The sequence below is a fragment of the Netta rufina genome (assembly GCF_964035555.1).
Source record: "Netta rufina genome assembly, chromosome: 28".
In the NCBI taxonomy this organism is placed as follows: domain Eukaryota; kingdom Metazoa; phylum Chordata; class Aves; order Anseriformes; family Anatidae; genus Netta; species Netta rufina.
In genome coordinates this window covers 2,168,438-2,192,669 of record NC_140152.1, presented here as the reverse complement: position 1 = coordinate 2,192,669, position 24,232 = coordinate 2,168,438, and the positions used below count along the sequence as shown (strand labels likewise).

Here is a 24,232-nt window from a genome sequence, read left to right as displayed (position 1 = left end):
TAACGTACCTGGCTATAATCCATCCCTTCTTCCTTTCTGTGAACTCTACCTGTTTTCCACTCTTAAGTCTACCTTTTGACTCCTGGTGGTTGCAGAAGTCCCCAGTATAGCATCAAGGAGGAGTTACATTCCACAGAGCTCCTGTCCTAGATTTGGTGGCAGCTGGACAGAGGATATCATCAGGTACGGGTGTCATGATGTTCTCCCTTAACTCCAGGCTGTGCTGCATCCTTGAGTCAAGGCAGGTTCCTGAACCTGTGACCATCCTACACCATTTCACTGCACTTCAGGCAGCTGGGACCAGCCTCAGCATGTGTTGTCATCTGTCCCACCTGATGTAAGGAAAGGGATGCTTCCCTTACACCTTTGAGCATCCCACCTTCTTTTAGGTATGTCGGCCTGGCTGTTCCACTGAACCACAAGTAAATCATTAAAAGGAAAATGAGGAGAGGAAATAACTGCCAATAGGTGGTGAAGTCTGCCTGTCCTGACACTCCAGCGCCCCTCTGATCATGACAGAGAAAGACTAGTTAATGACTGGCCCAACTGGGGATGCAGACAGAAGTTGCTGCAAAACACAGTACCTGTTTTCTAGCAAAGCACAGAATGCCCAGATCTGGAGTTAGTGCAAGAAGTACATATAAAAAAGTAAAGATGGTGATAATAGTGAGCTATGCTTTACCACTTCAGGTGGTTGTCAGGTCCTGCAAAACAACGGGCCTGGATCTGTCTTTCCTTTGTATCCTGCAGGGAGTTTAACTGTTCTGGAACACCCTGAGCTCGAGCCCTTTTTGTCCAGGCTTGTGCCATCTCAGGCTTGGAGTTGTCCCTGAAACTGTCCTGTTGATACATTCCAGAGGAAGAACACATCTCCTGGTTTCACTGAACTGGGCTTCCTTGGGATAGGGTTGGTCTCGGCAATAGACCAGTTTTCGAAGGCTACCAGGGAAATCCTTTCTCAGCCTCCCCTACCCGTGTGTAGGTGTGCAGGCAGACATCAGGGGCAAGAATTGTTACTAACAGTAACAACTTTGCACTTCTCCCTCTTGATACTTCAACGTGTTCCTTCTGCAGTTTCTATTGTTCTTGCCTTTCTCCCTTTGCATCCTCCGCTCACGCTAGGTTCAGCATGTTTTCAAATCATTAAAGAACTGGAGTTAGTACCAGCTGCCCGAATTCCTTATTCTCCACTGAGGACTACCTCGCTGAGAGACAGGGCAGCTGCTGTTCTTCCAGCAGAAGGAAATGCATTTCAAATGCTTCATGGAACTACTCTTCAGCTACTTAATGAGTCCTATTTAAACTCAGTTTTTCTAGTGCTTGACATAGATGAAGTACTCAAATTCTCTAGAACAAGCCTGTGTTTATTGATGCACAATAGTCACACTAACACATTTAATTCCTTTTTTCCCCTCAGTGAACATAACACAGCTGCTATAGTGACAAAGCCTATAGTGGTGTGCAGTGCTGACTACTGCCACTGAGCAGGTTTCTCTTTTGTCCCAGTTTGCTCTCTTTAAGCTTGAAACTGTTACTGATGGTATATGGTTTATTCTGTAATAAAAGAACCATTTTTCTCTGCAGCTGAATTTGCTAGATCTACTGCAGTGTCCGAGGAGAATTTCAATTTTCCCTCTAGCTTAGTGTGGGCTTTTAAGCCAAGACAGGGAGAGGTTTTTGTGAGCTACTCAACCACCAGTACCACATCATGACCGCTTTATATGTTCTAGTTAAATATTTCCTGAAGCAGATACTAAGATTTACAGTGAAATAACTGAAAACATTAGTCTCTTTTATACTTAAGGGAAAACTAGCTCCACTGCTGCTGGCTGATAAGATGCACATTCTCTAGGTAAAATTTCACAGCTTTATTTTTATTGGAAATACTTAAGTTGAATCATAATTCAATATGAAAGAGTGAGAAATACTTTATTCTACCAAAGCTTGAATTCATTTCAGCAGCTGCGCAGCAGCAATAGCTCCATGTCCCACTTCAGGACTGCCCCATTTCTGAGCTGAGGCAGAGCATTAAGGTACAAACCACCTTGAAGTCATCAGGTTGTTGAACATCATCCTCCAGCCGAATCCAGTTTTGAAAATGCTATATCAAACACCTCATTGTAGTGCTCAACAAAATGCACTTCTAGTCCTTCTGTAATGAATCCAGCAAGGTCGTAATAATCCTTTTTATTCTCTGATGGCAAAATGATGCAGGTAACACCTGCTCTCTTTGCCTATGGGGAAAAAGAAAATTATGCAGTCTGCGTGTTTAGTCCTAGAAATCCATCACTCTACTAAAAACAGAGATTCTCTCCCACTTCAGAAAGCAAGAACAAGCACAGTTATTAAGGAACATGATCTGGCTTTACTCTCTTCTTCAGAGAGCAGCAATGACATTACTCATAGAAGCTGTCACTAGGACAGATCATATTTCAAGATCTCTTCAAGCCCCACAAAAACACTTTCCAGGGGGTGTGTGGTCAGATGAAGGGGGAGGTATTTTAGTAGGACTATGAGAGCACACCAGGGGACTGTTACGCTAATTCGTAGTGTTTTACTGAGTTTTAGAAGCCCGCTCCAACTTGTCTGAGGATAAACCTTAAATTCAAATGAAGTCTATCAGACCAACCCACCACAGCATGACCCATAGCACAGTTCTACAAAGCCTTTCAATACAGACACATGCATCAGAAACAGCACGTAAGTGGAACCCGCTCATCAACTGGCAAGTTTTCACCCACTCTCTGGGTGATCTTGCATTTATCTCTGGGGGCCATTCATGGTCCTGCAAGCGCAGCTCATCATCAGACCTGCAGACATCCCTATTGTATGCTATTCCTTCTGTAATGACCATCATAAAGCAAAATACTCCTGAGATGAATCCATGATGCATGGAGACAGAGAGAGCTCTTACCGCAATAGTCTTCTCCTTGATTCCACCAACAGGAAGAATTTTTCCAGTTAATGACACCTCTCCAGTCATGGCCACATTCTGCCTCACTGGGCAATTCATGGCCAACGACAGCAAAGCTGTTACTATTGTACACCCTGCACTTGGTCCATCCTTTGGTGTTGCTCCCTTTTAAAAAAAAAACAAAAATAAAACAAGTACAAAAACACTTCTTACCTCATTCAAAGAGTAGCAAAACCAGACAAAATCTTTGCTCTTGTTGTTTTTACAATGGCACCAATTTCAGGTTGGTGAAAATTCACTACACAAAGCTTTTTGTCAAGTCGTCACCGATGGAATTCTTGAATTGGCCCATCTAATACATTCCTCATCTTATTCACGAGGAATAAACCAAATGAGTCTGGAATTTGGTTTCTGGACTGATGCCACCATGATACTCATAAGGCTCAGGACTTGAGCAAGTTGCAATTAGCATCCTGAGCAAAAATGAGTGTGAATGCATTAATGCTTTTTGTTGAACTAAGCCAAACATGGATGCAAGTAACAGAGGTCAGTATCACAAGGGAAGAGAGCATCAAGACTCACAAAATAATGGAGAACAATACTAAAAATCATTCAAGGCAGAAAGTACTGTTCAGTTTAGTACCCAAAAAAAAAAAAAAGCCTAAACCAGTGACAGCCTGGATTTATCTGGTATCAAACAGATCTTCAAGGTGAAAGTTGAGGTGATGAGGTGAAAGCCAAGGAAACAAGTGTTTGAGGGAGCAGAGGAAGAGAAAGCATCTGCTGCTTTCTAATCCTCCAGGAAACCAATACTCAGGTTACAACCAAGTTTCTACTGCACTGAAAGCTTCAATAAGGAGACTGTGCACTATGGTAAATCATGCTTTAACAGAAGCAAAGCTTGTGTACAGTGGTACGACAAACTCTGTCTTCAGCAAAGCACCTGCCCAAAGCCTGGCAACACAGTATATGAGCACCTCTAAGGATCGTGCATGTCTATTCTCTATTCCAAACACTGGAGAAATGCAATCACTGACTAGGAACCACAGCCCAGAGAAGCATCTTCAATAATGTTAAAATGATCTGAAGCCTTTATGAATAACTAGTAACACAGAAACAAAAACTTCAGCTTCCTTTAGCTGCAGACTCATCTCTGCCATGGTTCCACCACCTGCACAACAGGGCCAATAGCTATAACAGAAGCCTAAGATTGCTTGCAGTATTATGAAATCCCCTGTATTCTTGCCACATATTTGCTGCAGACAGGAACAGACACATGGCTCATAAGAATGTTTTCACAGGATCCTGAGGAAAATGTCTTCTTTTCTAGGTTTTACTGCTAAAAGAGTGCATTCAATACATGGACAACACATGGACAAATTAAGTGTTTCCCAACTTCATGTCATAGGTAGCAAGTAAACGTAGCTGCTATGCACCTCTGAATTCTGTATCAGATTACCTCTGGCACATGCAGGTGGATATGGGAGGACACGAGGAAGTCATTGCTGGGTTCCTTCTGCATCAGAAATGCTCTTGCAAATGTGTATGCTATTTTGGCACTCTCTTTCATTACATCTCCCAGTTGCCCTGTTACTTCAAGGGACCCATCCTTGTTCTCCTTGTCTTTGGGTCGCTTCAGGGATGTTTCAACAAACAGAGTGGAACCTCCTAAGAAAAACAATAGAAAAAGGACATTCTGAAAGAAGTTAAAGGAAAATTTGAGCAGGCGGCTTTGGTGATGCAGCAGTGATGTCAGATTTGAGTCTGTGGCCCTCTAATGAGACAGAAGCTCTTGGGTAAAGAGCAATTAAAACCTGCTTTCCAGATCTCTTCAGAAAGCTTAGGTAGAATTCTCAGCAGACCTGCATTGACAGCCTCCATTCATTGCTTCTTTAGACTTTATACTCCACCAACACATATGCAACCCAAAGTTAGTGAAAACAAGCAGTTCTTATAAAGGTTTAAGGCACTTTTTTGGCTACAAAGTAAGACAAGCTCACACCATAACACACTTCTGGCCAGTTCTAGTTTCCATTGTCAGACACCTCTTTACGTTCTCCGCTATACTGATTTCTTTCCCTCCTAACTACTTCCAGGATTTCAGTTCTACCAAAAGTCAATTAGAATACACAGGAGTCATATGCAAAACCTTATCCTTTATTATGTACTGTATTTCCTTTCAGTGGTATTCATAAGCCTCCAAGGTACTATTGGGAGTAATCCAAGGACCTATGTAACTAGTCACTTCCACCCACTTCAACGGAGTGCTGGAATACCTGTATCTGCCCTTGACATCGAAAGCCAAGTCAGTGGTGAGACATCATGGAAGAGATACAGCATGCCCCAGCTGTGCCGTAAGCACCTCCTGCTTTTAAGGAAGTAAGACAAGGTTTTGTCCTTGCTTTTAGCAAGTATTATGCTTTTAATTGTTACTGTTCCTAATGTATGCAGTTCATACAGGATATGGAGCATGAAGATAAAACATTCTGGCCTGAAGTCAAAATTAGCCTGGGCTTATAAAAAAAAAAAAAAAAAAAGTCCTTTCTTTAGGGAAGAAGAGGTCAGAATCTAAAAAGCAACAGAAGTTAACATTACGGATGCCAGCAGAAGAACTTTGGTGGACTTGGGAGAATTCAGTTTGACTACCACACTTAATTTTTGAAAATTATATGGAAATGTAGACACACATTTCAGTTTTCCAGCTAGTACTTACATTTCAGAACCTGCAGCCTCACCTCAATGCAGGATAAGAGGAAGCATTTCTTCTGGAAATGCACATTTACCCAAAAGCCACTGTTTAACTGCACATTGGGTACCTGCACAACTCTTACCCATAGCTGTCCAGGCCAGACCCATCACCACTCCTGGAGGAGTGGTTTCATACATTCGATCCACAGTGAAGATGGGCTTTCCTACAAAGTCCTGCAGGTTTTCAGGTGTTACTTGGACTGTCTCTGCTTCTCCACTCACAATTTTATAGGCTGATTTTCTCAGTACCTGAGTGAGACAAGAATTTGTTTCTGTAGGAAAAGCTGAGAATGCTGAAGCAAAGAGGTCACGGTTACACATAATTTTCCATTACCTTTTCTACTTGTTTCTGCAGATTCCTCACCCCACTCTCTCTGCAGTACTGCTTGATGAGAACAGTCAAAACATCCGATGTGATTTTGGCTTTGTTTTCATCCAAGCCACACAGAACTCGTGCTTGAGGGACCAAGTACCTCTGAAAGAGATCATCCAGCACATTCGTTTGTCAGTATTTGTGGGGGAAAAAAAAAAAGCCTGGTAGTTCCAATTTACTTAACTTCAATCTGCCATTAGCTGAATGACATTTGCTGGAGTCCACAGACTGTTACAGAATGCTGGAATTATTTTAAGTGGGTATTCAAATCAGAGGTACAATGTCCACAACACCATGTGCCTAATATTTGTTGATATAGTTGGATGTAGATATGCAAGCCTGAAGCTGCCAAAAAACATTATTAGATGTAATTTACAGTGCATCACTGAAGTAGTTTCTCTCACCTCTGCAATTGCAAGTTTCTCTTCTGCTACATATCCTGACACATTGATCACTTCCATTCTATCCCGCAGTGGCTCTGGAATGGTTTCCGTTACATTGGCAGTACAAATAAAAAGTACCTGAAAGCATAACCAGATCCCTTTTAGTCATTTCATTAAGCTGCTACTTTATTCCAAGCAGTACATCCTCACTGCGTTTCTGTCTGAAGAGCTGGAGCAAGATCTGAAGGGATGGAACAAGGTCATGTCCTTTGTGGAGTCTATTTTTTTTTTTATTACAGATAATGCTTTGGATTCTAGAACTATGTAATAGGATGTTCCCTATTGAAGCATTACTGGACCTGGTGCTCACCAATGCAGACAAACTCATTAAAGAGGTTAAGATCAGTGCCAGTCTGGGCTGCAATGTCCATGCCCTAGTGGAGTTTGTGATCTCGAGGAATACGGGCCTGGCAAAGAGCAAAGTCAGGACCCTGAATTTTTCCAAAGAGCAAACTTCCAGCTATTTAAAGACCTAGTGGAAGAGATGCCCTGGAACATTGTTGTTAGGGACAAAGGAGCTGAACAGAGCTGGCAACTCTAAGGATGTTTTCCTTTGGGCACAAGAACTCTCCAACCCCCTGGGTAAGAAAGTGGGCAGGGAGAGCAGAAAACCTGGATGGCTGAGCAAGGACCTGCTGGCCAGCCTGAGGCACAAGAAAGAAATGCAGAGGCAGTGGAAGCAGGGACATGTGGCCTGGAGACAAGGAGGTTATCCAAGACAGCCAGAAACTAACCTTTGATAAGTCTACACCTTAAGAACCTTACCTTTGATAAGTCCACAGGAACATCAAGGTAATGATCCAAGAAGTTAGAGTTCTGTTCTGGGTCCAGCAGCTCTAGAAGTGCTGAGGATGGATCCCCCTGATATCCTCTTCCTATTTTATCCACCTATGGGAGACATAATTTACATGCTACAAGACGTTTCTCACCACAATAGATTGCCATGTAAAGATTCTTTAAAGACTCCATCTCAAAATCTTCCTGTGTTTGTTCATAAACAGCCACTACCAAGCTTTCTGTAGATTTACCCAAGTTACTACAATCTTACAGTAATTAACCTGTGGCACACTAACAAGACACAGGACTCTTAACAGTGGTTTGGAGAAGCACCACAAAGTCTCAGAAGTGTGCGTGTAATTAGAAACAAATGAGTTAGCATGGATCAGTGGGCTATTTGCCAATCCAAGCTATATTCACAGAACCCACAGCGGGAGGACTACAGGGTGCTAGCTTAAACCATTCCCCTAATATTTAATCTAAGATGCCTTACTTACACTGCTCAAAGTGCAAAGTGCGTACTGTGGTGGTTTTACCCTGCTACGCAGCTGAACTCCACCACAACCACTCTCACTCCTCCTCCTCCTCAAAGAAAAAAAAGGGGAGAAAATAAAATGGAAAGGGCTCAAGGGTTGAGATAAGGACAGGGAGATCACTCAACAACTATATCATGGGCAAAACAGATTCAGCACAGAGATATTAATGTAATGTATGGCCTATCACTAGCAGGCTAGAACAGTGAGAAACTAAAAGCAAGCTAAAACCACCTTCCTCTGCATCCATCCTCTTCTATGGCATCCCCTGAGCAGCGCAGGAGAAAGGGGAATGGGGGCTGTAATACCCCTGCAGCTGTAATACCAAAACCAATGCATACTCAAATAATACACATACATATAGCCACTGAAAACAGCTCAGCTAGAGGACTTGGCTACTTTGACAGAATCACAAACTGGCTGAGGTTGGGATAGACCTCTCTGGAGGGCATCATCTTGTCCAACATCCCTGCTCAAGTGAGGCCACCTATAGAGCTGGCTGCCCAGGACCAGCTTTTGAGCATCTCCACGGTTGCTGTTACTTTCTGTGTTGTCCATGCTCCCAGAAGGAGGACAAGCTCTCAACAAGGTGCCTCTCCACTGCTTTTTCCCTCCATAAAAAGAATTAACTAGACAATAGTTACACAGTGTGCTGCTATGGCCAACACACAGCTCCTCACCAATGCCACTTAAATAGAAGTGCCATGAGCTACAGATTTCATTATCTTTCAAATCGTTACCAGTTGCTTAATGGTTTCACTACACTGCAACTCCTTACCCAGCTTCTTAGTCCTCTATAGCATTTCCAAAACACCTGCTGTTGATCTTTCCCATGCATGGCATGTAATGGAACTAGAGACATCTCTGGTCCATTCTGAACACCTGCTTCTATATCCCGTCCCTATTTGCTTTTCCACAAAGCAGTGGACTGTTAGACCTGGCTCTTATTTATTCTCAAATCAGACCTGAAAGTGACTGTAAACATCTTACTCCTTATGGTATTGCTTTAGACTTGCCAAAAGTGACTTTTTCTAATAATCATATGTTTTTGTGCACAATGGTGTATCGGCAACTAGATAGGGAATGTGAGAGCTACTGAATTCTCTGAATACTCAGCCAGCATCACTACAATCCTCATGATTCAAATAATTGCAATTTAAAGAGAAGAGCACAACTGAAATATAGAAGTTGAAGTCTATTATAGGAAGAGAAAAAGATCTAAGGTATCACTGTCACCTAAAGAACCAGAGAGCCCAGCATAATTTAAAAACAAAAAGAATCTAGTCACTGCTGCAGCTTTTCTGTTGGTGTCAGTAACTGACATATGTTTTTAAGAGCAAAAACTAGAAGGGCAGATACATCACCTCATCGATCAGTATAAGTGGATTCTCTGTCTTGGTCTTCTTCAGACACTGGATGATTTTTCCTGGCATTGCTCCAACATAGGTCCTCCTGTTTTACCAGAAACCATGTTTAGGGAAGAACCATGCAGTACAGCACACATCACACAACACAGCATGCAGGTGGTGGAACAGGTATATCCTGCTGGAAAACAAGCCTGCATTTCTTTAACATCTATTAAAAGCATTCTCCATCACCATACTAAGCACCCAGACCTATACAGTCTGTTTCTACTAGAGATCAGACTTGAATTTTGTCAGACTACTCCTGAACTGCAGTTTTTATCTTTAGTTTTAATCTCTTTTAAATCAGTGAGAAGCAAATAGGTAAAGCTAAGAAGTGAGAGGGTTGAAAAGCAACCTCTTGTTTTTAGTTAAATAAATGTTCGGAAAGGGAACGTTTCATTTCTTCACTTGGTAGACAGAAAAAAAGGAGGATCAGTGTAAATCAAGAGGTACACTGAAGGTACTTATTGCTAACAGCAAAACACAATCCTGTTAGAGGAACAGGCAGAAGAGCAAGAGGATAACAGCAAGATGAATGCCAGGAGGCACAGAGCAGAGAACTTCCTGAAAAGCATCTAAAATATTTATCTCTACTTCTGTATCACACAGGGCAGAACCTCACAGGTTCAATCCATGCTGTAGAACTTGCAGAACTGCTGCTTTTCTTACTAGTTTGAAAAAAAATGTTTTAAGGTATACACAGGGGAAAAATACCCCCCTGGCAGGAGCTGCTTTACTGATTTTTGTATTCACTTCCCATTCTTCCATGAATATTCTTGTTCCCAAGTTTCCCTCATGCAGCACCTCTCTCCTGATCATTCAGACACCAAGTCTCAGTTACATTTGAAAACAAGTGAATCACCTTGTTCAAACTGTACCCATCCTCTAGTGCTGGCTATTATAGACAAACACAAATTAACGTTTGCATTTAAGTCCAATGCTTTTGTGAAGCTCTCAAAACTTTTCAAAGATCACCTGTAAGCATACGTAAGAAACAGCAAGCAATGGCATTTTGAGGCACGGATATTATTTCGATGAACTCCTCCCTTTGCTATCATTTTCACCTCTTCCTCTATGCCAACTCTTGCTGAAGGGAGTTGGAGAACAGAGATGAAATTACACACATTGTCCAACTTCAGTCACACTCCTATTTTGACGACATTAATAAAAATTGCTGGACAGAGAAATTGCTCAAGGTACACTCACCTGTGTCCTTTTATTTCTGCCACATCGGTCATCCCTCCAACACTGAAGCGAAAGTACTCTCTGTTTAGGGCTCTGGCAATGGAGCGGGCAATGCTGGTTTTGCCAACCCCAGGGGGGCCATAAAAACACAGGATTTTTCCTTGGGTGGATCCTCGCAGCTGGCTGACTGCGATAAATTCCTGCACAACAGATGAAGCACCAGTAGTGAAGAGGGCAATTGCAGCATATTTGTTATTGTGTCAAGCAACACTTAGAAAATGAGCATCATACACAAAACTGGTCCCCAGAGGAGCTGGAGGGGGCAATGGGAGAAGTTAAGATTACTGGTGCAACTCTTCCACTGCATGGAATCAGCCACATCAGTAATCAAATCCACAGACCTGCATGATGCAACTCAATCTGATTCTGTATAAAGACTGGGCATAGACAGCATAAATAGTGCTAGTGCTGATGAGCAGCATGGCTGGCTGATACTCAAAAAGAACTGCCTGCTTGCTGACGTGCAACATGGGCTTACTGTAAAGCATTTAAAATAATGAATTAGATAGTGGGATTAATTCACAAGTCTTGGGTGCTACTAGGGAAAGAATCCCCCTTTCAGGATCAGAGAGAAGACATTTCACAACCTTTACCTTTTTCTACAGAGTGGAACAAAGCCATTTAATAAAAATAAAGATCCAGGACAGCTAAGAATTTATGGTTTGTTATACGTATCAATATTTCACTGGTAGCTTAGGAGGTGCCTCTACAGCTTCTGTTTCTGTGCACAGTGATTACTGAGGTGGCCTAACTGCAATCAGTTCTGTCCACAAGGTAACACAGAGCTCTGCTTCCTACGGCACATCGAACAATAAGAGAAACTGTCTTAATGCACTGTTGGAAGGAAATGGCATCTAGGCCAAGCTGAAGGCTAGCTGTACTCGGTAGCTGCACCAAATCTGGCAAGGTCTCGCTGCAAATTTGTAACACAAAGTCAGTATTTGCACCTGCCTCCTCTCTACAGGGCATTTTCATGCACTCCTCCCAGAATCCTGCCAACACTGGGGTCATGTTTCACTGCTTGAAATCACTAGCTGCCTAAAAGCAGGATCCTATTCCTGTCCTCTGGACAGGCAGGCAGCTCCCACTGCAAGTTTCTGCAACCTGTTGCATGTATCTAGTCTTATACATAACAGTGTCACTAACAATGTTAAGTGCAGGTGGGACACCTTCAGGCAAAAGCAAGGGAAGTTGTGGAACAAGGCAACGTTATAAACCCTTCAGCTTGCAACACAACTCCAGGGACAGGTAAAGGTCATGAGGCAAACATGCATCTTAGCTAACATCTCCCCCTGCCTTAACTGGAGAGATTTAAGCAGAGGTTCAATATACTTTGGAAGGGCAGAAACTTTGCCTGTTGTAATGAACTATTTTGATGATACATTGATTAAAATCCAGAGATTGCTCCCCTTGAATATTTATTCATTTCCTCAGCATACCTCTTTTAAGTAACAAAAGAGGTATATTGTCATTTAAATCAGAACATGACTTTCACTGTCACTGGCAATTAAACACATTAACTTATCACCAGAACATTCCTCCAGCTTTCTGTGATTCATGAACTAATGCAAATTCAATGGAGAGCCACAAGCTGAAACACAAACAAACTGCCCAGGGTCAGGCAGAGCGTGAAGCTATGCTCTCTGCCTATTCGTCCCTTACCAGGATTCGCTTCTTGACATCATCCATTCCATAATGATCCTCCTCCAGAACTGCTCGGGCTCTGGTCAGCTCCAGGTTCTCCTCACTGCACTTGCCCCACGGGATGGATGTCAGCCAGTCCAAGTAGTTCCGTGTAACACTGACAGAAACACGCAATGAGAGTGATTTAACAACAACCAGCTCCCACTCTCCACTGCCTTTCAAAATAACCTTGCCCAAAACAAATGGGGTATAAACTGTACTCATGAACAGGGGACTATGAAAATATCATCATGATCTGAGCAGTCACTGCTAACCTTTCATTGACGTCTTCATTCGCTTGCTCCTTCCCTAGAAAATCAAAACGTTTGTCTCAGGAAAGCAAAATCTATGAAAAAGAACCTTGGTCTAGGTGGTAAATTCCCTTCTGTTGAACTCCCACATCGGCTTACTTCCTTTTGCTTGCATTATTTAGGAGACAAAGGCTGTTGGCTTGCCAGGACTATCCCACATGAGCACTTATAGCTAGAATCACGTGGTTGCAGTAAATACTGCATAAAAATCCAGTTTGTAGTGAAGCAAGGCTTGAAAACAAGACCTGTTTGTTATCCAGTGGGTGCACAGCAATGCTGGACTTAAAGGTGATACTGGCTTTGTGGTTATTTATTTTTACACCTGATCTTACAGTCTGGTATCACCAACTAACACAAGCACACGCCGCTCCCTTTTACAAGACATTTGAAACCATGCTGCGACTTTGCCAAGAGTTCTGGTCTAACGTTCTAGCAATAAAACAGACCTTTAATTTTAACCACAGATAATTATCAATGAAAAATCAAACAACCAGACCCGCCTAATTTGGACAAAAGGAAACTGCTAAACAATACTGACACTTTTCCGCTGTGGTATACTCCCCTCACCATGCTTCAGAAGTGGAAGATTTGAAATATGCCAGAGCAGGAACTTTCTGCATGTGACAAGTTTATATTTTTCGTGTGAAAATCCTCAGTAATGTTGGTTTAAAAATAAAAAAAAAAAAAAGCAGCACCTCCAATGTACTGTTCAAACACTTGGATTGCTGCACACAGTTTCCTTGTACTATTTCTTGGTGTTGTGCTGGTTCCTGTCTGAAGCTGAGTGAAATTGTTTGTAAGCTCTGCACAACTGTCTACTGTTTGAATCAGGCTATGAAACTTTAAAACAGCAAACTAGGATTGTCTGCTTTCCCAGTGGACCAAGACAACATAAAGAAAGCTTCCTGGTACAAGAAGAAGGAAAAAGGGCTGGATGTATGGTATGACAAAGAAAGATTTCAGACTGGGAGAAAAGGATGTTAATGGAGAAACTAATGGCAGAGGTAAGCAGTTTAAACAGACTACTACAGAGGAGAACATGTGTGAAAGCAGCACTCGTCTGTTCTAAAACTCTGCACACTCAGCTCAGGGAATCAAACACACAGCCAGTGTTGTGTGTTAGCTACTTGCTTCTTTTCGCTAGCATCTAATGAAAACACCTAAGATGATGCAAGAAGAGACAAACTTAAGGACTGTAGGAATCACTGCATTTTTCATGAGGAGGAATAGAACTGTACTTACACATAGCATTAGGTTGCAAGAGAAGAGCTAAAATGTTCCAGAAAAGGTCAAATACAGTAAAACCCTGGAGATTTAGATAAGCATCCTACAACTATGGTGTTATCAGATACTACATGCAGGGAATACAATTACAACAAAAAGAGAAAATAAATACTTAAGGTAAGAGTTGAACAGAACTGGATAGATTTCTCCCATTTCCCACATTCCACTAACTAATCCTGATAGCAGAGGACACAAGCATGCGCTCACTTGAATTCTGAGGAGTGATTATCCAGCAAGCCCAACTTGTTCAACTCTTCATCAATCACATCCATAACATGCTTTGGCACTACCAGATCTTTTAGTCGTTCACGGAATTTTTCTTCTATAGCATCCTTGTCCTCTTTTTCCAGACCTAGCTCTTTTTTAATGATCTTCAGCTGCTCCTGGAGAAGATACTTGCGATGCGTCTGCTTGATCTTCTCCTCAACCTACACACAGCAACAAGTATCGTTACTATTCTGTTCCTGGTACCACCAAGAAACATCAAATGCTTCCAAGCATTTCTGAGTTATGACCTCCTCAGCAGCTGAAAATACAACAGAAATCTTCATTTGAAGCGTGTTCTAATATAACAGGTGACTCTAATTGTACCATTTCAAGCACTCTGAGACAACAGTATCTCCACAACTGTTTTTGTGTACATGTACATATATACAGATATACTATAAGCTGGAGAACTTTTGCAAACAACTCTGGAAATGACCTGCAAAAAAATGAGCCTCCTTAAGAGCATAGCCCCATAGGGGACTAAGCATTTTACCTTCACACACCCCTCCGACATACCATAACTTCTCATTCTTCTATGCCCACTATCCAAGCATATTGAAGGGCTCTGCAGTTTAATTTATCTCACAGAAGGAAAAGCTGTAGTTCATCCTTCTTGTCCTCCACTTAGGAAAATTAGGCTTGACTGACATTTCAGTTTTTTAGACAATAATCAGGATCTCAAAGTCCTTTTCACAAAGTTGTTTTCTATGCAGACGCCTGGCCTGTTGCATGGGATTATTCCAACTCACCTGTAGGACTATGAATTTCTCTTTGCTGAACTCAAGGAGGTTCTTATTGACTCTCTGAGAGACAGCACTACCAACTAGTTGCATTTTAGACTTTGTATTGTTGATCATAATCCTTTCTGTCCAGCAATCTAGCCAACTTTTTCACACATCTTGTACTTCATCCTTCTAGTCTATATCACCCAATTTGACCATAAGAATACTAATGATGACCACAACAAAGGCCTTGCTAACATCAAGGTATACAGTACGTATTGTTCTTCCTTTGTGCTCTAGGCCTTCTTATCTGAGAAGGTAATCACTTTGGTCAGGCCCAGTTTGCTCTTTTAAAATGCCTTCTGGCTCTTCCAAATCATCTCCTTCTCCTTCATTTGCCTGCACAGGCTTCCAGGAGAAAGCATTTAACATTTAACATCAGATTCTGTATTATTTTTACAAATGTGCAAGAAAAATCAAATTTCTAATGGAAAAAAGTATCAAATTCCAAGCTCTAAAATAATCAACTTCCTTTAGTGTGTGTGTTATTTGCTTTAAAATTCATCACTGGTAGTGCTAAGCACCGCAGTGGTGGACATGATATAAATATATATCATATTATATTATACATGTGTATATATATATAGAGAGAGAGAGATCCACGTTACTTGAAAGACTTACCTCCCTTCCAAGACGTTGCTGAAGTTTGCTCAACTCATATTCCTTCTTAAGAAGTGAGAGGGCTTTGTAAAGCCTTTTAGGAATCTGGAAACAATAGATACAAAATGAGTTTTCAAGCACTGTAGTCATGTCAGCTCCCTGTACAAAAGGCTATAATCTAGAATAAAAAGCTCTATCAGATTGCCTGGGAGTTACATTTTCTAATTCTCCAGCACCCACAGATGTAGAAAGACCAACCATTTAGCAATACAGCAACACACAACCAATACGTTTGCCACCAAAGATGCAGAGCATCCTTTCCCTGAAGGCAAGTTATTAATTACTCACTATATCCTTCAGCAGGAATCTCATCACTGATACTAACTGATATCATCAAATGTAGTACTGAAATCTCCTCCGTAGTGAGGCTGGTAGAGAAACCATGGCATATGGCAAACACACTTTTGGTTCAGCTAATACAGCTTTAGTTAAAAGTTTCATCTTACACTGGTTTCTTCCAAGATATCTTGAAGTTCGTGCGACTCTGCTCCTGTCAGTGCTGCACCCATGTCACTCAGATAGATAGGGTTATCTACCACACGTTGTCCAGCCTGCATCATCTGAAGCACGGACTCTCTAGAAAAATGGTAGTAAAAACCAAAATGCTCAGTAAATACGTGCATTCATAAGGGAGTAACATTATGGGGTTACTTACTTGTTATAATGGTAAAGAAATTAAATGCTGCTCAGTTTCATAGCAAAGGAACTTTTAAAAACTTTTTAAAAATTTTACCAAGCGCATACATCACTTGATGAAAGGAATGATCAATGATAAATATAATCAACTAGGTGAAGTGTTATCTCAATAGTCACACAAAATTTTTGTGTCCCACTATGCTAAGTCTCTTACTATGCTCATACTACATGCATCAAGATCGTGACTGTTATTGCAGTGAGTTTCACATAGATCCAAACCACCTGCTGCAAGTCCAATTGTCCTATTTCATAGGTTTCAAATGTTCCTCTCTTTTACTAACAATGGATGCTAAAGCTTACATCTCAAAACAAACTTCTAGGTAGCAATTCAGCAAGTGTCTCCTCTTTGTTACAGCGAAAGGACAAATGGAACAGAGAATCTCGGGGTACTTCAGCCTGAGAATACACCGTTCCCAAGGCAGAGCAGTGTGAGAAATATGTACCTGTACAAAGGGTTCAAGGCAATGATGTCCCGGATAGTTTTGACAATTTCTGCAGTAAGAGCCTATAAACACAAGAGAGAATTAATCAAGAAAAAGACTGGAAAAGGACAAGGCCTCAGTATAAACACAATGTTCCCCAACCCCTCCACTGTGGGAACTCAATCCATCTGTCTCTAATGCTGTGCTGAAATGGTATTTCATGTTGGGGCAGTTACTTCTCCTGGGGGGCAAGGGCTGCAGGCTGGCTTCCTGCATGCACAAAACTTGTTCTGGGACAGAGATACAGTCAGGTTGACCACTCAAGTCACCTTGGCGCAAAGGTCCGATTTGATAAAAGATATTACACAGACTTAAGCACAGTTTAATGTCTTCAGTCAGCAATTTTTTGAAGTGACTGATTCTAAGGAATTGAGGTGTTGCAATGAAAAACCATTATTTTCATGAAGTCCCCTCAGGCAGTGACTGTGAGAAAAAGGAAATGGTTTCCAAAGCCTGATATTAGAGCTTCATTTTAGAACTCTTCCTTTTAGCAACAAATATGGATGCAATTCTACAGGACAGGCTGAGGCTTGCATGATTAATTCACTTACTTTAACCTCTTCTGTGATCTGAAAATCTTCATGAACCACATTCTCTACTTCTACCATGAGAACTTCTTGTGAGGAAGCAGCTACAGGATCTAGTACCACTTCCACGGCTTGGTCCTTTGCTCCTGACTCCTCTTCAGCCTCTTTCTTAGAGCGTTTCTGTTTCCTTCTAGCTTTCTGTTTGTTTTCAGGCTCCTCAGGCTCAACCTCCAGCTGCCTGTTTATACGAATCCTGAAAGCCAAAAGAAACCAGATACAACCAATTCTCCTCCGCTGTATGTAACTTCAGCTCTTCAGCATGAAAAGGAAAGAGTTGTATTTTGAATAACCTAAAATTCCCAAATTTGACAAAGGCAACTAATAGACTATGTATTTTGATAAGGTTTAGGTTTGGGTTCATTCTGTCAAAATAAGGCTTGATTTAGTAAAACAGTAAAATGATAGATATGGATGGGACTTAAGTAATTTTACAGTGAGTATGTAATCTCTATTCACAGTGAGTAAGTATTCAAAAAAAAAAAAAGTTAATTGACCTGCCTATTTCTGTTTCTGCTCTCCAGTTTTTGACAGGCTAGCTTTCTCAAACAAAATCATAAATAGCTGGAAGAAGTAATAGGAGGCTTTTCTGAAGGAAGATGGATACCTAAGCTGCTCCCACTGCGTCAAATCGTTATGTACTTAAGATTGTATCGTGATATTAAGTCGAGAGTTAAAGGAATGGGCTGTTAAAATATTCTTCAGCAAACAAAAAGACACCTCCTACTATTTCCTCTGTATCTAGTATGAACCCTGAAAGGTTCTTTCAGTACTTGGATATAGTTTCAAATTAGCTTTTACTCCTCAATGCTTCCTAAATGTGTTCCTGCTAACTTAATGCGTGATGTAAGATATTTAAAAAGGGACCAAGTTATCAAGTCAAAACCCCTTTGCACTCCTCTTGAAATGCTCATATTCAAGTTCAGTTCCTCAACAAAGTTTTTAAGCTCTAAAGCTCATCTGTCTTTGCTTGCCTTTCTTCCAACAATAACGCTAGTCTAAAAAATACGCTACTGCGCTTACCTTGCATGTATTCTTAGACCACTACAAATGAATTCCACTATTTCTAAAGATCATCATTTGTTTCAGATTGTAGCTTTCCCATTCACTTCCTCAAGTTCTCATTACAAAGACATTCATAAAGATGTTGCTGCCACATTCCAGAAGGTGTATGGGAAGAGCTAAGGGAGGGATTTAGAAATGAGAGGACCCACACTTGTAGGGACACCACATCTCATTATTATGGCTGCTGATAAAACAATTCCCTTTTCTATATTTTTTCCTCCAAAATGCAGCATGCTCCTGAGATCTGATACCCAGTCTGGTTCCTCCTGTGGAGGCAACTGAACAGTGCTCTCCATCTCAATCAAATAAAGACCAATTTCCCACATCTTGAATGCTTGTTTGCATCACATTATGGTTTACAGAAGAATGACATGCATGAGGCTCTTCTTTTTGGGGGCTAACCTGCTGCATCTGTGACAGTACACAGAATATTGCATCTGGAATACTGTCAGAATACATCGTGGTAACAAAATAAAAGCTTGTTGTACAAGAGCTGCATACGGAACTGTATATACACGGTGAAAATGATCAAGGGACATATCTTTAGAAAAAAATTCTGACAAGATGTGGTGGAAGTACAAGTATTTACCTTCGGTGCCCCATGACTATCATACGCAACTTGTCTCCGAGGTCTTGCATTTCATGAATCTGTACAAAAGTTCCCATCTGGTAGATTTCATTCAGATCCTCCACTACATCAGATTCATTACTATTGAGAAACAAACAGAGTAGATATTCACAATCTTGAGAAAACAGATAAAATATAAAAAAGGATAAAAACAATCACTGTTTGCAGAACTTCAAACTGGATTCAGGAGCAAAGACTGTTCGCATTATTTGCAGTCATCACCATGTCCCTTTACAAATCACTCAATTATCTGGATGGTTCATCCCCCTCCCAGACAACAACAGCCCTTCCTATAGCAAGACTCAAGCCCCTGGCAGTGCTGGTGGTGGTAACAGAAACTGTCGTAGTAAGAGAATGGTCCAAGCATATATATAGATTTCTCTAATACTATCCAAGGCAGGGGATCTCAAATGACAGCCTTTTGTGTAAATGTAGGCTAGTCGTGGAATTATTTTATTGTTAAAAAGATCAAGAGAAACAACTTACTTGTCATCCTTTTTAAGGAATACACCAGCATAAGGCTGAGCAAGACGAACCTTCCTCCTCAGCAGCTCCACCAGCTTCTTATTTTTTACCTGAGACAATAAGTGTGAAGTCAGATGTAGATTTTCCATAAGCTTTGAACACTCAGTGTGTAAGAGCAGGCATGGGGAAACCCTTTGACTGAATTATCAAGTCTAATCTTTGTTCTTTCCAGTCTTGTCTTCATTAAGGGATAGTAACACAGAAATGGAAGAATATTAGAGAAATGGGAAAACTGAATATTTAAGACAAGGCACTGAGTATATGAAATTAACTTGAAGGCAGGGGAAGAAATCAGGCCTAAACCCTACAAATCTTCTGAGCAAGAAACTTCTCAGTCACTTGAGCAACACTTTGTAAGTATTTCTGTTGCTATCACTTCAACACCTGTGTGTCCCAGCCCTCCACTCCAACTAGGCAGCTAGCCCGACCTTCCCCATCAACCCATCCAGCCTAATTTAAATCCTCATATCCAAAACCTGTCCTGTTCCTTATCTCCTACAGCCCCAGCAGCCTACCCAGGGGCCCTTCCATATTCACGATAGTACCTCACTTTGTCACGAAAGTAATAAATGGTAGCTCTGTGAATTCACAGGATATAAGACAGCATTTAACAACTGTCTAAATGTAAGACCTGACCTGTGCACTGAAATTAATCACTTATATATAGAAGTGTCATATGATTACATGTCTGAAGATCACAATAATACACAAGCTTCTACGCTCCCCAACACAGCTACAAAGCCACTAGAATTTGCATATATCAGATTCAGATATGCAAAAAAATCCAGTAGGAATTACATTAGGATAAATAGCACTACATGAATAGGGAATTATTGGTTCAGTATCTGTTCCATTTCCCCCAAAATTGGTTTGGAAAAATACTATTGGGTGGTACAAACATGAGTGTTTGTTCCAAAATGATTACCTTCCAGGAAGAGAAAATATGTCTGCCTTGTGAGCTCACATCACATGTCAAAGATCAAACTTATATTTTGCAATTATCATCCTGTCTCAGCACCCAATCCCACTTAGCAGCATTGCTCTACACTGGACTCGAGCCTTCCTCTTGCACCTCACCGATTACTGCCTTCACAAAAATATTTCTCGTGGTGCCTCGACACAAGCCCATGAAGCTAAACCAAGGACACTTTCCCTTAACCTTCAGCAAAGGAGCGAGGACAGCGACCTCTGGAAGAGTTCCCGCGCGATTGCCCCCTCAGAAGCAGCATAACGGGCTCTGATGCAATACTTGTGAAACCGTACAGCCGCTACCAGCCCCAAAAAGCAATGTGTCAGTAAAATTAGACCGCTAAAAACTAACACGGAGAAGCAGAAGGCCCTCGAGCGTGCCACACCGCGCTGCCTTCCCGAGTAATTAAGCGGGATTTGTAAATAATAAGGACAAAAAAGGCACAAACCGGGAGGGAAGCTCCCGAGCCCGGTGCCTGTGCTGCAGGGGAGCCGCCCCAGGACCCGTCGGGAGCCGCCTGACGGATCCCGGGCCCGGGCACGGCCCCGAGCTGCAGCCCCGGGTCCCCCCCCCGGGCCGCTCACCTCAATGATCTTGATGAAGCGAGGGAAAACCGGGTTGCGCGTCACGGCGATGAGCGGCACGTTGGGGAAATGCTCCGGGACCATCAGCGGCGTCAGCGCCGTCATCACCGGCGCGGCCCCGCCGGGGTCCGCCCCGCCGCCGCCGCCGCCGCCGTCCTCGGCTCCCCCGCCGCCGCCCTCCAGCGCGTCGCCCCCCGCCAGGCCCCCGGGGCTCCACTGGTGCCACCGCGGGGCGGTGCTGAAGGCGGCGCGGGCCGGCGGAGCGGAGCTCGGAGAGGCGGCGGCGGGGCCCGGGGAAGCCGAGGCGGCCGCCAAGAGGCGGCGCCGCGCGGGCCCCAGCAGCGCCGGCCGCCAGCGGCCGCAGAGCCGCAAGCAGCGGGCGGCCGCCATGCTGCCGGCGGGCGCTGCCGCACTTCCGGCCCGCGCCGCCCCGCGCAGGCGCCGGGGGAGCCGCGGGGACTCGCCGAGCGTGGGGCCGCGCACGTCCGCTGCGAGCTGCGGGGGCCTCCCCCTGGGGTCGCGGGTTCGAGTCCCGGCTCTGTCGGGGGCCGGTGGGCTTGCGGGAGGAGGAGCGGAGGGCCACAAAGATGATCCGGGGCCTGGAGCACCTTCCTTACGAGGAAAGGCTGAGAGAGCTGGGGCTGGTCAGCCTGGAGAAAAGAAGGCTGAGAGGGGATCTCATCAATGTGCATGAATACATGAGGGGTGGGAGACAGAGGGATTTGGCCAACCTCTTTTCAGTGGTTTGCGGGGACAGGACAAAGAGTAATGGTCACAAGATACAGCCCAGGCAGTTCCGCACCAACACGCCGAAGAACTTCTTCCCGGAGAGGGTGCCGGAGCGCTGGGACAGGCTGCCCAGGGAGGCTGGGGGGGCTCCTCTGGAGATATTCAAGGCCTGTCTGGATGCCTCCCTGGGCAGCCTGCTCTGGGGAACTGCTTTGGCAGGGGGGTTGGACCCGATGATCTTTTGAGGTCCTTTCCAACCCCTTCAGTTCTGTGCGATTCTGTGGAGAAACCAAATTGCCCTGGGTGAAACGAGGAGAGAAATGAAGGGAATCAGCTGTGATACTGAAAGAATCTGAAAGAAAAGTGCACCACAGCACCTCCCTGAGAGGCTTTGGAGGAGTGGGAAGAAAGGCCACACAGTCCCTTGCCTTTGCTGTACCTGGGCAGGTCCCTTCCCGCTAGAGAGAGGACCCTGCACAGGCAGTGCCCTGCAGCCCCTTTGGTCAAGGCTCTGTAAGGACTCTCAAGTCCTCAGTGGGACAAGACCTCAGTGGTTACCCAGCGTAGGGTGCCCAGGGCCACGTCCAGATGGTTTTTGGAGATCTCCAAGGAGGGAGGCTCCACAGCCTCTCTGGGCAGCATTTGGCAGTGCTCCATCACCACACAGCACAGCAGTGCTTGCTGGTGTTCAGACAGAGCGCCCTGTGTCACCTCTTGTTGTGCCCATGGCCTCTCATCCTGGCACTGGGCACTACTGACAAGAGTCTGCACCCTCCCTTCAGACTTTTACATACATTGATAAGACCCCTTTCCTTCCCAAACCTCCGCTTCTTCAGCCTGAACAGTCCCAGCTCTGAGCCTTTCATCACAGAAGTGCTGCAGTCCCTTCATCACCTTTGTGCCCACTTGTTGGACTCTCTCCAATAGCTCCATCTCTTGTACTGGGGAGTACAGCACTGGACACAGTGCTTCAGGTGTGGCTTCACCAGTGCTGAGTAGAGTGGAAGGATCACCTCCCTTGACCTGCTGGCAATGCTCCTCGTAATGCAATCCAGAATACCATTAGCCTCTTTGCCACAAGGTCACATTCCTTGCCCATGCCCAACTTGGTGTCTGCCAGGACCTTCAGATCCTTTTCTGCCAACTGCTTTCCAAGCTGGTTGGCCTTCAAAATGTACTGGTGTCTCATGTTGTTAAACACATAAAGATGTGTGATGCCTAATGCTAAAAGTAACATTCCTAACTGTCATGGTTCCGAGGGAAAATATTAGAAAAAAAAAAAAAGAATTGAAAAGCATCGTGGAAAAAAATTCCCTTTATTTTTCAAATATGCAATCTTTATTGACACTGAAACTCACAGCATGAAGAGAAAGGCCTTGGAAATTAACATTGTAAAACTGCCAGAATGCTACAAACACGCTATATAGCAGTGATTTCCAGTTATTTCTTTCCTCCTTGGGTATAGCAAAAGGACATGATTTCAGGACAGATCATATGGGCAGATCTGGCTCCTGAGACAGTGTACACATATAACATACTTAATGTGATTCATGGCCTATTGTGTGAAAATCCATATTCTTCATCTATTTTCTCTCTTTAAATTAATTTTGAAGAGATGTGCCCTAATCCAAGAGCTCCTCATGTACATATGCATTGAGATAACTCCCTATTTCATCCAAATATTGCCCATCTGATCATTAGGAATAAATTGCTTGCCAAAAGGAGAAACTTAAATAATTTCTGCAACTAGAAGCTGCTACTGCAGTAAAGAAAAGACTGTATAAAATCTCAAATATCTGATAATTTAAAAAGACAGCTGATAAAATGATTTCATATTGTCAGTTATGCAGTTTCGAAGGCTGATTTAGTACAAGGTCAGTGTTTGGGTTTGGAAAGAATACAAACACTTTCATGTTATTGGCTGAGCTCTTAAAAGACTGCCTCTTTGCAAGGTTAGACACATCAGGGACTGGAGTCCTTGGGATATATGCAGGGAATTCAAAGATGAATTGTAGAGTTCTCTCCACATGTTGATAAGTTCTAATTATGTCACCAGCAGGTACAACTCAAAAGCAGCATGCATTGAGCTCCTTCCTGACAAACCTTGCTTTAGAAGATTCATTACGGGAAAGATATGAAATAGCTTCTGCTGTTTTAAGGATAGAATTAATTATGCAAAACAAGTCAGGCATCAAAATTAAGTATGCAACTTAACAGAGTGAGAGTTTAGTATCTTCTTTCTCTTTTGGATTAGCAAAAAAAAAAAGTTAACTCTGTGTATATATGTATGTATTTGTGTACACGCGCCCCTTTCATATATATATATATAAGCCTATATATATATTTATATCTCTCTCTCTATATACACCGATATATATATATACCTATACACACAAACACACACACACATATATACGTAAACAAATTCCTAACAATACTGTCTGGGTATTGTAAACGGATAGACAATCCCAATCATAAATTGGTTAACAACATGGGTAAACACCAGAGCTAAAAAATATGATCTGAATTCTGAAATTCCCCAC

General features: G+C 42.9%; 1 protein-coding gene across 1 annotated transcript; it reads right to left on the bottom strand.

The window, feature by feature from the left end:
- Positions 1–1,387: 1,387 nt before the first annotated feature.
- On the bottom strand, positions 1,388–21,366 carry LONP1 (lon peptidase 1, mitochondrial). Its single transcript, XM_084302780.1, has 18 exons — positions 20,961–21,366; positions 19,368–19,456; positions 18,843–18,962; positions 17,156–17,384; positions 16,566–16,627; positions 15,873–16,002; positions 15,388–15,471; positions 13,925–14,145; positions 12,102–12,240; positions 10,401–10,579; positions 9,153–9,240; positions 7,244–7,366; positions 6,440–6,556; positions 5,997–6,137; positions 5,746–5,911; positions 4,374–4,582; positions 2,915–3,079; positions 1,388–2,234 (listed from the first exon to the last, which is right to left on the bottom strand). The coding sequence occupies exons 1-18, from the start codon at positions 21,348–21,350 to the stop codon at positions 2,070–2,072; spliced, it is 2,817 nt and encodes a 938-aa protein (XP_084158906.1). The 5' UTR covers positions 21,351–21,366; the 3' UTR covers positions 1,388–2,069.
- Positions 21,367–24,232: the final 2,866 nt, after the last annotated feature.